At 53.2% G+C, this 14,049-nt stretch overlaps 1 protein-coding gene across 3 annotated transcripts in view; it reads left to right on the top strand.

Annotated features, from left to right (window-relative positions):
- Positions 1–14,049, top strand: part of LOC146785799 (ceruloplasmin-like) — a 436,448-nt gene that overhangs the window by 248,861 nt on the left and 173,538 nt on the right. For 2 of the 3 annotated variants that reach the window (XM_085635076.1, XM_085635074.1), the window contains exon 10: positions 13,981–14,013. The exons of the other annotated variant lie outside the window; for it this stretch is intronic. In XM_085635076.1, the coding sequence (XP_085491202.1) occupies positions 13,981–14,013 (33 nt within the window). The remainder of the gene's footprint in view (positions 1–13,980; positions 14,014–14,049) is intronic. 3 annotated transcript variants of the gene reach the window in all.

Below are 14,049 nucleotides of genomic sequence, written 5' to 3'. Positions count from 1 at the left end.
AGCATCAAGAGACATTCTCTGCCACATGGCCCTGCTGGTCACTGGCTGACCAATGTTGACAAAGACTGTGGCATGGACTCTGAGGATTTCCAATGGCAAGGACACCAACTCCCCTACTGAACTTTGGATTCCCTAATCCCGGAAAGGCCCTCACTTGGCCCCCCCCCCCCCAATAATAAATCACACTATTAAGAGTAGATGCCTGCTGGTAGCATTATTACCTAACATGTGTCTTGTACAGTCTAAACATGCCTGAGTCATCTGTTCACTTCAACCATCCACACCCTGGGGCCTGAGTCTGGCACAGGACACATGGGTCACAGTTTTCTAGGCAAGACAGACATGGAGCACCATACACACCCGTGATGGTCAGAACCAGCTGAGGGGGTGGCCGAACAACCGTGCTGACAGACACATTGAGTACAGCAACAGTCATGCGCAGAGGTCAGGGATCCTGGCCCGTGTCCTGGGGGGCACCCAGGTACGTGTAGACAGGTGGCAGAACCATGTCCTGCAAGCTTGAGTCCGGTGGATGCAGAGAATGGGGTCATGGACAACGTTGGATGCATGGGGATGGCACATGTCACAATACCCACACAGTCATGGACATCATGCCCATTACACAGTCTCAGCACACACACACAGCTTGCATCTTGCCACTCGACACATTGACACATAGCCACAATCAGGGAATACCATGCCAGACATGCAGGATGCACCGTGCCAACACACCAGCATTGACTGAGAAGAGGCACCTTGGAGGCATAGGGACACCTTTAATAGTCATGTGTTTGGGATTGCAGAGGCAACTTGAAGTACACATGAACACATCATGTGGAGTAACATGTGGCTCCAACACTGGCACCCCCCTTCTGCAGCACAAATGCGTGATAGCCATGGAACTGGCACACAAGTGTCGGATAACAGCTAAATACCCACAGCTGCTCACGGAGAGACTGCCATACACCATACATCCGCTGATGTGGAAGTCCCACGCCATGTCAAGACAATGTTAACCGTATGTGTCCGAGGGCAGTGTCACACACATTGATGCCTTCATCACAATCCACCATCCCATCACTGATGACTGACAACCAGGCAGCCCATCTATTCAGGTGTACCCAGCTGCATGTCGTGTCCCATGGGGATGCCACATGTCTGCAGAGGACCCAAACCCCGACCGGGGCAGTGTGCACACATCGTGAACAACTGCCACACCCAATACACCCCAGATGCATCCCTTACCCCATGGAGACTTCCAAACGTGTCCGTGCCTGTAACGCTGAGTCAGCCCACGATGCCATGTCCATGAGGAATAGCAGTGCCACAACAATGCAACCAGCAAACGGCATGCGCAGGTACCTGGGGAAGAGAGACACACAAGAAGTCAGCCACAAGAAGCACAGCCACTTGCATGTGCATTTACTCGACACATGTATGTATGACAACATGCTAGGTCACAATTATGACTGGGGAAATACTACCATCACTGCCACCATCACTCCAGTGACACACCCACACACACCTCTGACCCACGTGCCATACATGCAGGTGGAGACACACATCACAACGCATGCCACACGGGGACCAATGCGTGCACACTCAGACACTGGTACTCACCACTAAGCAAAGAAGTCGCGTATGAGCCGAGTCCGGATGTCCTCTTGCGGCTCAACATCCTCCACATCACTAGCCCCATTGCCAAGCCCTTCGTCCTCCACGGGTGGATGGTCCTCGTCATCTTGATCCAGGAGGGGCACAGCTCTTTCAACTGCCATGTTGTGCAGCATGCAGCAGACCATGAAGATCTTGCAGACCTTCGCCGGGGCATATGGGAGTGCGCCGCCGGTCTTGTGGAGGCACCGGAATCGGCTCTTCAGCATGCCAAACGTCCTCTCTATCACTCGCCTTGTCCGGCCATGGGCGGTGTTGTAGCGGAGCTGGGCCGGCGTGATGGGGTTGCGGAGAGGTGTCAGCAGCCAAGGCATGTTGGGATAGCCAGCGTCCCCTAAATGGAAAGCACATGGATATCGTTAGAACTGGCGAAGCGGTAGTGCTGCTCGGCCAAACAGAATACAGGACAGACAGACTGTACCCACCAACAACACATGCACGTTCGTTGCGCAGCTGCATCATCATATCAGGCATCCCGCTACGCCTCATGATGTAGGCATCGTGTGCTGATCCTGGAAAACGAGCACAGACATGTGAAATCACCATGTTGGACAGACACACCACAAGGGCATTGATGGAGTGGTAGTGCTTCCGATTGCGGTACGCCACCTCCCGTGCGTGTGGTGGTACCAAACCTACATGTGTCCCATCTATGGACCCAATGACATGGGGCATCCCTCCCAGGGCATAGAAACCACGCTTGACCTCAGTCATCTGTTCAGGGGTTGGGAACTTGATGAAGTCATCCAGGTGAATCAACATGGCCTCCAAGAAATCATGCAGCACACCGCTGAACATGCTCTGGGACATGCCACCAACATGAGCTATGGTATATTGGAAGGTACCCGTGGCAAGGAAATGTAGGGCAGCCATTACCTTCAGCTGGGGTGTCAGTGCCGTAGGATACCTGTGCTGCGGTTGCAGGTGTGGTGCCAGTCTCGCCGTCAGCTCCAGAATCAACGGTTGGGTGAAGCGGTAGAGCCGGATCCTGTCATTCTCCTGCATGGTGGCCAAGTCTGGAATTCTTCGGGCAACAGGAGGCGCTCTGCAGTAATTTGGAAGTGACAAGGAAGAGTGAGTGCACTACGAGAACAACTCATGTCTACTGAGCACATGTAAATCTGCCAATACACACATGCCACATAGGGAGTCAGGCATGTGCTACATGCCCAGGACACGTATGGATGCAAGGTGACACTCCTTCCAAGACCCAGCTACACACGGTGATTGAGAACCTCCCCATGCCACGCCATGGGAATAGCTGTGTCCCAGTGCAAGTGCACTGCCCGACGCAAGACAGGAGTGACATACACCCACACATCAGCAGAAGTGTGATGCTGATTGCAGAGACTGGCAGCGGAACACTTGAGCCACAGGTCACATGACATTACACTAGTCCAGCCCACACACCTTGCCATGAAGGTGCACATGTCATGACTCCCCACACATTCCTTGTGAGTTTGCTGACATGGCCTTGTCACGCTACTCCGTGTCCCTTGCATACATGTGCACCTCACATCCGGTAACACATGTGGCATGGTGTTGGGAACAGTGTGCAATGACAATCTACACACAGCCACATGTTGGTTGCTGCAACGGCTGCAGCTTGTGAGGGTGCTACAACATCAACCCGATGTAAATCCCGGACACATATATGGCATAGTCACATTGTGCACTGTGGGTAGTGATGAGTCATGTGTCATGACCCCTGTACCGGGCATCATGGGACACTTCCGTGTGTTGGTGTCCGTGCCATGCCAGTGACGCTCACCCCAAGTGCGCAGTCCCACATGCACACATGTCAAAGGAGTCAAGGGCATGCCTGGCACACATCGCACCCTCACACAGTACACATGTACACATCTCATCATACATCTGGTGCCTTCTCCACTCAGGAGGCATGTTCCACATCACAGCCTGTGACACCTGTGCCCCACACATGTGGTAATGCACAGACGATGCCTTGGTGTCCATTCCTGGACAAGTATGTCCATCCATGGACAAGTATGTCCGCCCTATTCCGACATGTGTGTCGCCTATCACCACAGTGATGTCTAAAATCCGCCGTACTGCTGCTGAGAGGGCCTGTGCATGTTCCCAAATCACTGTGGGAGTGCTGCCGTATGTGTACCCATCGTGATGGCGAGCGTAGATGCGAGTGTACGGTCCGTACCACTACGGGTACGCATACGCGTGCAGACCCATAGTGATAGTGAGCGTAGATGCGAGTGTACGGTCCGTACCACTATGGGTCTGCACGCGTATGCGTACCCGTAGTGGTACGGACCGTACACTCGCATCTACGCTCACTATCACTATGGGTCTGCACGCGTATGCGTACCCGTAGTGGTACGGACCGTACACTCGCATCTACGCTCACTATCACTATGGGTCTGCACGCGTATGCGTACCCGTAGTGGTACGGACCGTACACTCGCATCTACGCTCACTATCACTATGGGTCTGCACGCGTATGCGTACCCGTAGTGGTACGGACCGTACACTCGCATCTACGCTCACTATCACTATGGGTCTGCACGCGTATGCGTACCCGTAGTGGTACGGACCGTACACTCGCATCTACGCTCACTATCACTATGGGTCTGCACGCGTATGCGTACCCGTAGTGGTACGGACCGTACACTCGCATCTACGCTCACTATCACTATGGGTCTGCACGCGTATGCGTACCCGTAGTGGTACGGACCGTACACTCGCATCTACGCTCACTATCACTATGGGTCTGCACGCGTATGCGTACCCGTAGTGATAGTGAGCGTAGATGCGAGTGTTCGGTCCGTACCACTACGAGTACGCATACGCGTGCAGACCAAAAGTGATGGAGAGCGTAGGCATGCATGTACGGGCCGTTGCCATGCATTTGGGGTGCCCTAGGGCCCCCACACGCACCGTACCTGTGTGTGATGCTCCAAATTACATGGGGGACAAGTATTAAGGCCTACATGCATGCTGGTTGTCATGGAGACCAAGTTCAAAATTGGAAATTGTTCTGGAAGGTGCACAGCAGAAGTCAGTTGGGATTTGTCTACTTTGTTGCAATGTGTTTGTGGGGCTGACATCATGCAGGAGAATGAAACCGATAGAGAACCCACAGACTGCTAGGTTTTAAGGGATTGGTGGAAACATAGGATGCAAATGTGAGTGACCAATCACTCTGTACTCCTGTGCATGAGACTGGGCAGAAGGGCACATATAAGGCAGCCAGGTCCCATGAGGGAGCACTTGCCTGCACATCTTTGCATTCGTCGACCCAGCTGCTGCTACTGATTCCCTGGAACCATGTCAAGGGCTGTGGAGAGGACACAGCCATTCACCCTGGAGGAGAACATGGCTCTGCTGGATGTGATCCTCCCACAGTACTCCATGCTGTATGGGCGACCAGGTTATCAGGTGAGTGCATAGGCCACTGCCACAGACTGTCCCTATGTGGTGACTGTGACTTCTGCCATTGCGTCCAGGTGTAACACACATGCCATGTACTGTCGGGGGGGGTACCGGGGGGGGGTGCCTGATGTCTCCCAGCAGTGCCCTGAGACAGGAGGGGTGGGGGCCTATCACTCACAGCAGTGCCCTGAGACAGGAGGGGTGGGTGCAGAGTCCTCCCAGCAGTGCCCTGAGACAGGAGGGGTGGGTGTGGAGTCCTCACAGCAGTGCCCTGACACAGGAGGGGTGGGTGTGGAGTCCTCACAGCAGTGCCCTGAGACAGGAGGGGTGGGTGCAGAGTCCTCCCAGCAGTGCCCTGAGACAGGAGGGGTGGGGGCCTATCACTCCTAGCAGTGCCCTGAGACAGGAGGGGTGGGTGCAGAGTCCTCCCAGCAGTGCCCTGAGACAGGAGGGGTGGGTGTGGAGTCCTCACAGCAGTGCCCTGACACAGGAGGGGTGGGTGCAGAGTCCTCCCAGCAGTGCCCTGAGACAGGAGGGGTGGGGGCCTATCACTCCTAGCAGTGCCCTGACACAGGAGGGGTGGGTGCAGAGTCCTCACAGCAGTGCCCTGAGACAGGAGGGGTGTGTGCAGAGTCCTCCCAGCAGTGCCCTGACACAGGAGGGGTGGGTGTGATGCACAGTGTGAGCCTAGATCATTGATTGTGACATTGCCATCATTCCACCTGTGTACCCACTGTGGCACGTACTGCTTTTTCCCTCACCAGGGGATGATGTCCCTATGACAAAGGTGCAATGCGTTGGCTGCATGACATGCCTTGTTGTTACCAGCTAATTTGTACCCATATGTCTCTCTGTGACATGTGGCTGGTGTATTGATGTGGTGTCACTTGTTCCTCCTCACAGGTAGGCGCCACTGCCAAGGAGCAGATCTGGCTGACCGCCGTCAGTGCCGTGAGGGGTGTGGATGGTCGGAGGCGGCGCCTGGCCCAGGTGAGGAAACGCTGGCAGGATATCCGGTGCTGGACGCGGAGGATTGCACGGCTCCTGCTGGGGGACTCACCTGAGAGCCACAAGAACCGCGGCCGCCGCCGTCTGAGCCACCTCCACAGGCGTGTGCTGCCGGTGGTCTTTCCAGACCTGGAGAGGCGCTTACAGGCGATGCAGCAGCCGGAAGGGGGTAGGTACATGTGTGTTTGTTGTGTGTCACCGGCATTTGTAAGGGCACAGTAGCATGAATCCACTGGCAGGGTTTAAAGGTGCTGTGCAGATCCTGTTTGCCCCAGTATAGCGCTGTGCCCCTGCCACCCTTCCCCTCCTTGCAATGTGTTCCCTGGTCTGTGTGTAGTCACTCCTTCCCAGGGTAATGTAGGCTGGCGCTTTGTCCACGGGAACAATGTCTGTAGCATCATGTGTGGGGGTGGTGTGTAACAGGTTGTGGGACCTTGCCTGTGCACTGTCAAGTTCACTGCATGTGGGTTCCATGTCAGTTGGCACTGATGCTGACTCCAGACATGGGAGTAGGTCTCTCATGTGTCATGCCTTACAGCGCGCATGTCCTATGTAGTGGCCTGTGACATGATGTGCATGACTGTGCGATACACATAGTGCAGGGATGGTGACGTGTGTTGCTGTCATTACCATTCAGTAGCATGTAGTTGCGTGCCCACTACTGTCCCCTGGGGCACCTTTTCCTCAGTGGTGTATGTGTCATCATGAACGTGGCCACTGTCAGTGTCTACAGCGTAAGTTGTGCTCTGTGCCATTGTCCCCTGTCACCATGTATATAGACGTGCTAATTTGTACAGGTGTCCACTGTGCAGCCTGACCTGATTGTCCTTCTTCATACTCACAGTTGCCAGTGCCTGTGTGTCTTGTTATACTCATCTGAGGATGGGCACTGGTACCTCATTATTTGTACAGGCGCACCTTGGCTGTTTGGCGTCCAATCTTGCTTTTTGCCTGCCCCTGTGTGTATCACCCAGACCATGAGATGTTGGTGCCACCTGTGTCTCCACAATTTGCCTCGTGTAGGGTCTTGTTGGGGCGGGCAATGCCTATGTGTTAAATCCTGATTACCACTTGCTGGGTCTGGGCAGTGTGTGATGTGCCTGGACACACACGCAATGTGCAGTGACCGAGTCATGTTGTGCATGTTTTCAGCATTACCTATGCAGCATGTGTCTCAAGTTCATGGATATGGTCCCTGGTCATCGGTATTTTCGCAAACGCTGTGTGGTGCAGATGCAGTGCTGGATTGTCCCCAGGACCTGGGTGCTATGTCAGACTCCTTTTCCTGTGTTTAGCTATTGTCTCATGCTCTCCATGGTATTTCAGTGGCATGGTGGCTCAACCAACTATGTGTTGCATGCCCTACATTGGTACCCTGTTCAGTAGATGTTAGGGATCTTCCTTTTCAGGCCATGCAATGTTACCTATGTAGATTGGACTCATGTGACAGATGTGTACAGGTGTCTGAATAATTTCTGTCTCTCCACCCTGCCCACAGCATCGTCGGGGGACACAGAGGGAGACATGGACACAGACCAGGCGGAGGGACCGAGCACCAGTGCCAGCCGTGACATCGGGTCTGGCACATCGAGTGGGACAGAGGCGGAGGAGAGTGTGGCCGAGGACCTGTCGACTGGCACATCAGACTACGAAGCTGACAGGTCCGGGGACGATGTCTCCGAGTGGGCGGAGGCTGCACCAGCAGCTGACAGCGGAACAACACCTCGCACCGCCCCCTCAGTTTCCACCAGCCGCCTCCCACTTGCTCGTGTCCCTTCCCAGCGTGCCCGGTCACAGCATGTCTCCTTCCTGCCAGGCACCGCGCCCCCTGCCCCTGTCTCCACTGCTGCCGCCAATGCAGAGTCTGTGGACATCCAGCGGCAACTGCAGGTTGGTCAGGCTGCGATCCTTAATGTCCTCCATGCCCACGGCAAAACCCTCACCAACATCGAGGCTTTCTTGGAGGGCATTCATTCATCGCAGGCTGACCAACGCAACTTGCTGAGGTCCATCGACTCCACACTGACTGCAGCAGTGGGTCTCCTGCAGCGCGACCTCCCCCCACCTACCCCTGCCCCATCCACACTTCCCACTCCCATGCCTGTCACACGTACACCCAGACGTCGGCATGCACCCACATCAACGGACACGGGCACCACACCAGCAGGGAAGGTCCACCGCACTCCTCCTGACACGCACACACAGGGTGAGGTAGGCACACCCACTGGGTCGGGGGGCAAACGTGTGACACGCAGCCATAGTGGGAGTCCGCATTCCACCCAGTCCACTCCCTCCAAATCCCCTCCCCTCAGCTCTCCTGGCCACATCTCCCCCAAGGACTCCTTCATGGCCGCTCTGTCCCTGAGCCCCACAGTTACACCACCACGCAAGCGGTCAAGGAGGTCCCCGGTCAGGGTGGTTGAGTCTCCCCCCCTGTCTCCACCCTCCCCCGGTGGCGCTGCGACCCATCCCTCTGACCCCCCCCCCTCCTTGGGGCCTGAGGTCCCTTCGGGTGCAGGGGACTCCCTGGAGGACCTTGCAAAGGTGTGTAGTGCCATCCTGGCCTCCGCCTTTGGCACTGACCCACCCCCTGTGGTGGACTCCTCCATCCCTGCACCCACAACGCCGCCCCTTTGCCCTGATGTCCCTGCGGTGCCTGTTGCTCCCCCCCCCCCTGATGCCCTCACCAGTGTGGAAGACGATGCCATTTGACTGTGCAGGCAAGGTAGGGGACACGCATCCCACTGTGTCCCCCATCCAGCTGAGAATCATTGACTGCCCTATGGGCTTTGTGAAGATTGAACTGCCTGCGATCCACGGACATTGTGCTCCTGCTGAATAAAGCTTAATTATGTTTTCATTATCACACTACTGCTATGCTGGTATTGGTGTTGGTGGGGCTGCTACATGGTTTTGGGTGGTGTGTAAGGGTTTGGGTGTGTGGGATATGTAGTAGTGTACTGCTCATTGGTGGGACCCTGTGATCTGTGTGCCATCACAAGGTGTTGGCTAACTTTCTTTGTTCATGTAGGCAGTTACTGCATGGTGCACTTGTCCAAGGGTGTATTCCTCCCTCTGTGTACCCAGCTTTCTTCCCTGCAGGGTGTTCCCAATGTTTAGCGCAGAGCTGTGTCTACATGAGCTGTGTGTGTGACGGAGCCCTTCTACTTTGGCCATGCATGCAGGGCCATGTCTCCACCTGCGACAATCGTGGCATCCTTGGTGATCACTGTACTTGTGTGTGGAGTCTGTTGACATGAGTTCATGGGGACATGTTCCCTTGTAGCCAGTATGCATGTGGATAATTCTGGCCTCACACACATGTGTTACACCCCTCCAGTCTCAGGGCACTGCTGGGAGGACTCTGCACCCACCCCTCCTGTGTCAGGGCACTGCTGGGAGGACTCTGCACCCACCCCTCCTGTCTCAGGGCACTGCTGGGAGGACTCTGCACCCACCCCTCCTGTCTCAGGGCACTGCTGGGAGGACTCTGCACCCACCCCTCCTGTCTCAGGGCACTGCTGGGTGGACTCTGCACCCACCCCTCCTGTGTCAGGGCACTGCTGGGAGGACTCTGCACCCACCCCTCCTGTCTCAGGGCACTGCTGGGAGGACTCCACACCCACCCCTCCTGTGTCAGGGCACTGCTGGGAGGACTCCGCACCCACCCCTCCTGTCTCTGGGCACTGCTGGGAGTGATGGGCACCCACCCCTCCTGTCTCAGGGCACTGCTGGGAGGACTCCACACCCACCACTCCTGTCTCAGGGCACTGCTGGGTGGACTCTGCACACACACCTCCGATTTCTGGATATGTGCGCTTGGCACATACACGGTGGGGTTACGCACACTGCATTAGAGGTGAGGGTACGAGTCTACTGACACTGGTGTGGTGGGGGTACGCTCCGTACGTCCGCGGGTGTGGGTACGGGTCGTACTTACACTGTTGGGCAGGGGGGTACGCTCCTTGCATTCGCGGGTGGGGGTACGGGTCGTACTTACACTGTTGGGCTGGGGGTACGCTCCGTACGTCCGCGGGTGGGGGTACGGGTCGTACTTACACTGTTGGGCTGGGGGTACGCTCCTTGCATTCGCGGGTGGGGGTACGGGTCGTACTTACACTGTTGGGCTGGGGGTACGCTCCGTACGTCCGCGGGTGGGGGTACGGGTCGTACTTACACTGTTGGGCTGGGGGTATGCTCCGTACGTCCGCGGGTGGGGGTACGGGTCGTACTTACACTGTTGGGCTGGGGGTACGCTCCTTGCATTCGCGGGTGGGGGTACGGGTCGTACTTACACTGTTGGGCAGGGGGGTACGCTCCTTGCATTCGCGGGTGGGGGTACGGGTCGTACTTACACTGTTGGGCTGGGGGTACGCTCCGTACGTCCGCGGGTGTGGGTACGGGTCGTACTTACACTGTTGGGCAGGGGGGTACGCTCCGTGCATTCGTGGGTGGGGGTTCGAGTCGTACTTACACTGTTGGCATGGGGGGTACGCTCCATGCATACGCGGGTGGGGGTACGGGTCGTACTTACACTGTTGGGCAGGGGGGTACGCTCCTTGCATTCGCGGGTGGGGGTACGGGTCGTACTTACACTGTTGGGCAGGGGGGTACGCTCCTTGCATTCGCGGGTGGGGGTACGGGTCGTACTTACACTGTTGGGCTGGGGGTACGCTCCGTACGTCCGCGGGTGGGGGTACGGGTCGTACTTACACTGTTGGGCTGGGGGTACGCTCCTTGCATTCGCGGGTGGGGGTACGGGTCGTACTTACACTGTTGGGCTGGGGGTATGCTCCGTACGTCCGCGGGTGGGGGTACGGGTCGTACTTACACTGTTGGGCTGGGGGTACGCTCCGTACGTCCGCGGGTGGGGGTACGGGTCGTACTTACACTGTTGGGCTGGGGGTACGCTCCTTGCATTCGCGGGTGGGGGTACGGGTCGTACTTACACTGTTGGGCTGGGGGTATGCTCCGTACGTCCGCGGGTGGGGGTACGGGTCGTACTTACACTGTTGGGCTGGGGGTACGCTCCGTACGTCCGCGGGTGGGGGTACGGGTCGTACTTACACTGTTGGGCTGGGGGTACGCTCCGTACGTCCGCGGGTGGGGGTACGGGTCGTACTTACACTGTTGGGGTGGGGGGTACGCTCCTTGCATTCGTGGGTGGGGGTTCGAGTCGTACTTACACTGTTGGCATGGGGGGTACGCTCCATGCATACGCGGGTGGGGGTACGGGTCGTACTTACACTGTTGGGCAGGGGGGTACGCTCCTTGCATACGCGGGTGGGGGTACGGGTCGTACTTTCACTGTTGGGGTGGGGGGTACGCTCCTTGCATACGGGGTGGGGGTAGGGTCCGTACATATCCGTCCCCACGCTATGTGATGTTTGTGCGGCCCGTACCCAGGCCTTTGCCACGTGGGTGCGATCCGTCCCGCCATTGTTGGGGTGACGTGTGTGGGCGTGGTCCGACTCGTACCCACGCTCTTCAGGCGTGGGTACGGGACGTACCTGTCTGGTTGTGTTGCCGGTTCGCGTGGTGACGGACTTCCGTTGTGGCGGTCGCTGGATTATCAGGACACGCCCCCACCCCCTCGTGGTGACCAGGGCATGGGAGTCAGGTATGTCCAGGCCATGTGTAGTGTGTCACTCATGTGGTTGTTTTGTGGCCTGCCCTGGTAGTGCCACCCCCACCCCACCCCACTTTCCCCCCTCCCTTAGTTATTCTGACCTTCTGCGGCGTCTGCGTCGTAACCTGTAGAGGAGGTGGACTGCTATGAGGGCAGGGATGACTCGTAGGTTCGGGTCCATGTCTGTCCGTCACGTACTGGTCCTCCTTGTTCGCGTCGTCGTCTGTCCGTCGCGTACTGGTGGTCCTTGTTCGCGTCGTCCTGATTTCCCGGCAGTTTTTGGCTGCCGCAAAATATTCACCGTGCGGGGTGACGTCGGTGCGAATCGTGATTCCTGGGTCGTGAATGGCTGGCTGCGTGCGTCCCGACGTCAGGTCGGCGCTTTCCCGGATCGCATTGGTAGGTGTTTTTTGTTCGGTCGGGCTTTTTTACGATTCGTACGGTAATGGTGTACCCGTGCGAATCGTAATTCCATGTTTGTATATTTTGACGACCGGGTACGCGTCGGACGGAGAATATGCTCCGTCCGACGGTTCGTACCCGGTTTTTACCGGATCGTGATCGGCACCTTAGTGTCCAGCATCTTCCCTGAGTTTATGATATCTGGAGTGGGAATATTAAATTATTTAGGGTTAGTGTCCAGCAACTTTCATGACTTTATGTTAACTGGAGTGGGAATAGTAAATTATATAGGGTTACTGTCCAGCACCTTTCTTGAGTTTATGTTAACTGGAGTGGGAATAGTAAATTATATAGGGCTACTGTCCAGCACCTTTCTTGAGTTTATGTTAACTGGAGTGGGAATAGTACATTATATAGGGTTACTGTCCAGCACCTTTCCTGACTTAATGTTAACTGGAGTGGGAATAGTAAATTATATAGGGTTACTGTCCAGCACCTTTCTTGAGTTTATGTTAACTGGAGTGGGAATAGTAAATTATATAGGGTTACTGTCCAGTAGCTTTTTTGAGTTTATGTTAACTGCAGTGGGAATAGTAAATTATATAGGGTTACTGTCCAGCACCTTTCCTGACTTAATGTTAACTGGAGTGGGAATAGTAAATTATATACAGTTAGTGTCCAGCATCTTCCCTGAGTTTATGATATCTGGAGTGGGAATATTAAATTATTTAGGGATAGTGTCCAGCACCTTTCCTGACTTTATGTTAACTGGAGTGGGAATAGTAAATTATATAGGGTTACTGTCCAGCACTTTTATTGAGTTTATGTTAACTGGAGTGGGAATAGTAAATTATATAGGGTTAGTGTCCAGCAGTTTTCCTGACTTTAATGTAAGTGCAATGGGAATAGTAATTTGTATAGGGTTAGTGTGTTGAATGTATATGTATTGTGTTAATGAAGTATGCTTTTGGATGTAATTGAGGATAAAAAATGTGATTTTTACATTTAAAAAATAATAAATTAGCTACATTATATATGTGAGAGTTATAAATTATGAAATCCAATGACACATTTTATCTTTTTATATAATCTTTATTTTTTATAAAGAAACTAGTCAGATGAATTTCTTTTTTTATTTACAGAATAGAGTATACATTAGAAGAGATACAGGAAATATGCTTTCATTTGTGTTTTTTTCAAATGTTTAAATTAAAATAAAATGTATTCATATTATTACATTTCATAACAGAAGTATTGATAATAACAAAAAAACATACATAACATTTATTACTTTTTAACATTGTTAGCAAAAAAACATTCTTACAGTATTCATATAATAATGTTTTTGTTGGCTATATACATAAAAAATATCATTGCATATTTAATTTCTGAAGAATATTGTTTCATTTTTATTTTGTTGTTGTACATAATTAGTACATGATCAAAATTATGTTTTTATGCTATGTTATTTTAATGATTATTAATAATATTATTGTAGGAAATGTTAATATTATTAATTTTTATATTTTATAATTATATGAAAACTAATTTTTTTAACATGTACATTTTGTAAATAAATGTTAAATAATATAAACATTTTCTTAGTGTTTGTACAGTTGTGAAAATAAATTACTGTATTATAATCATAATAATAATGTTTTTATAATTATTATGAATATAATTTTTAAAGGTATTATTTATTAGAAAATAATTTTCTAACAATTTTGATACATTTATGTGATATTTTTATATGATTATAATGTGTTCAATTTATTTACACTGATTTAAGTAGGGATTTTCATTTGAATGGGATTATTTTGTAACCTGTTCATGTTATTTTGGGTCATTTTGGAATGAGGAAGCTCGCGGTTGGAAGCTGCTTCGCGTTGAGCAAGGTAAGGGGTGTTTTAAGTATTAAGTGTTATTAAATA

Source organism: Triturus cristatus, chromosome 11 (genome assembly GCF_964204655.1).
Source record: "Triturus cristatus chromosome 11, aTriCri1.1, whole genome shotgun sequence".
NCBI lineage: Eukaryota > Metazoa > Chordata > Amphibia > Caudata > Salamandridae > Triturus > Triturus cristatus.
This window is presented reverse-complemented; position numbering and strand designations above follow the sequence as displayed.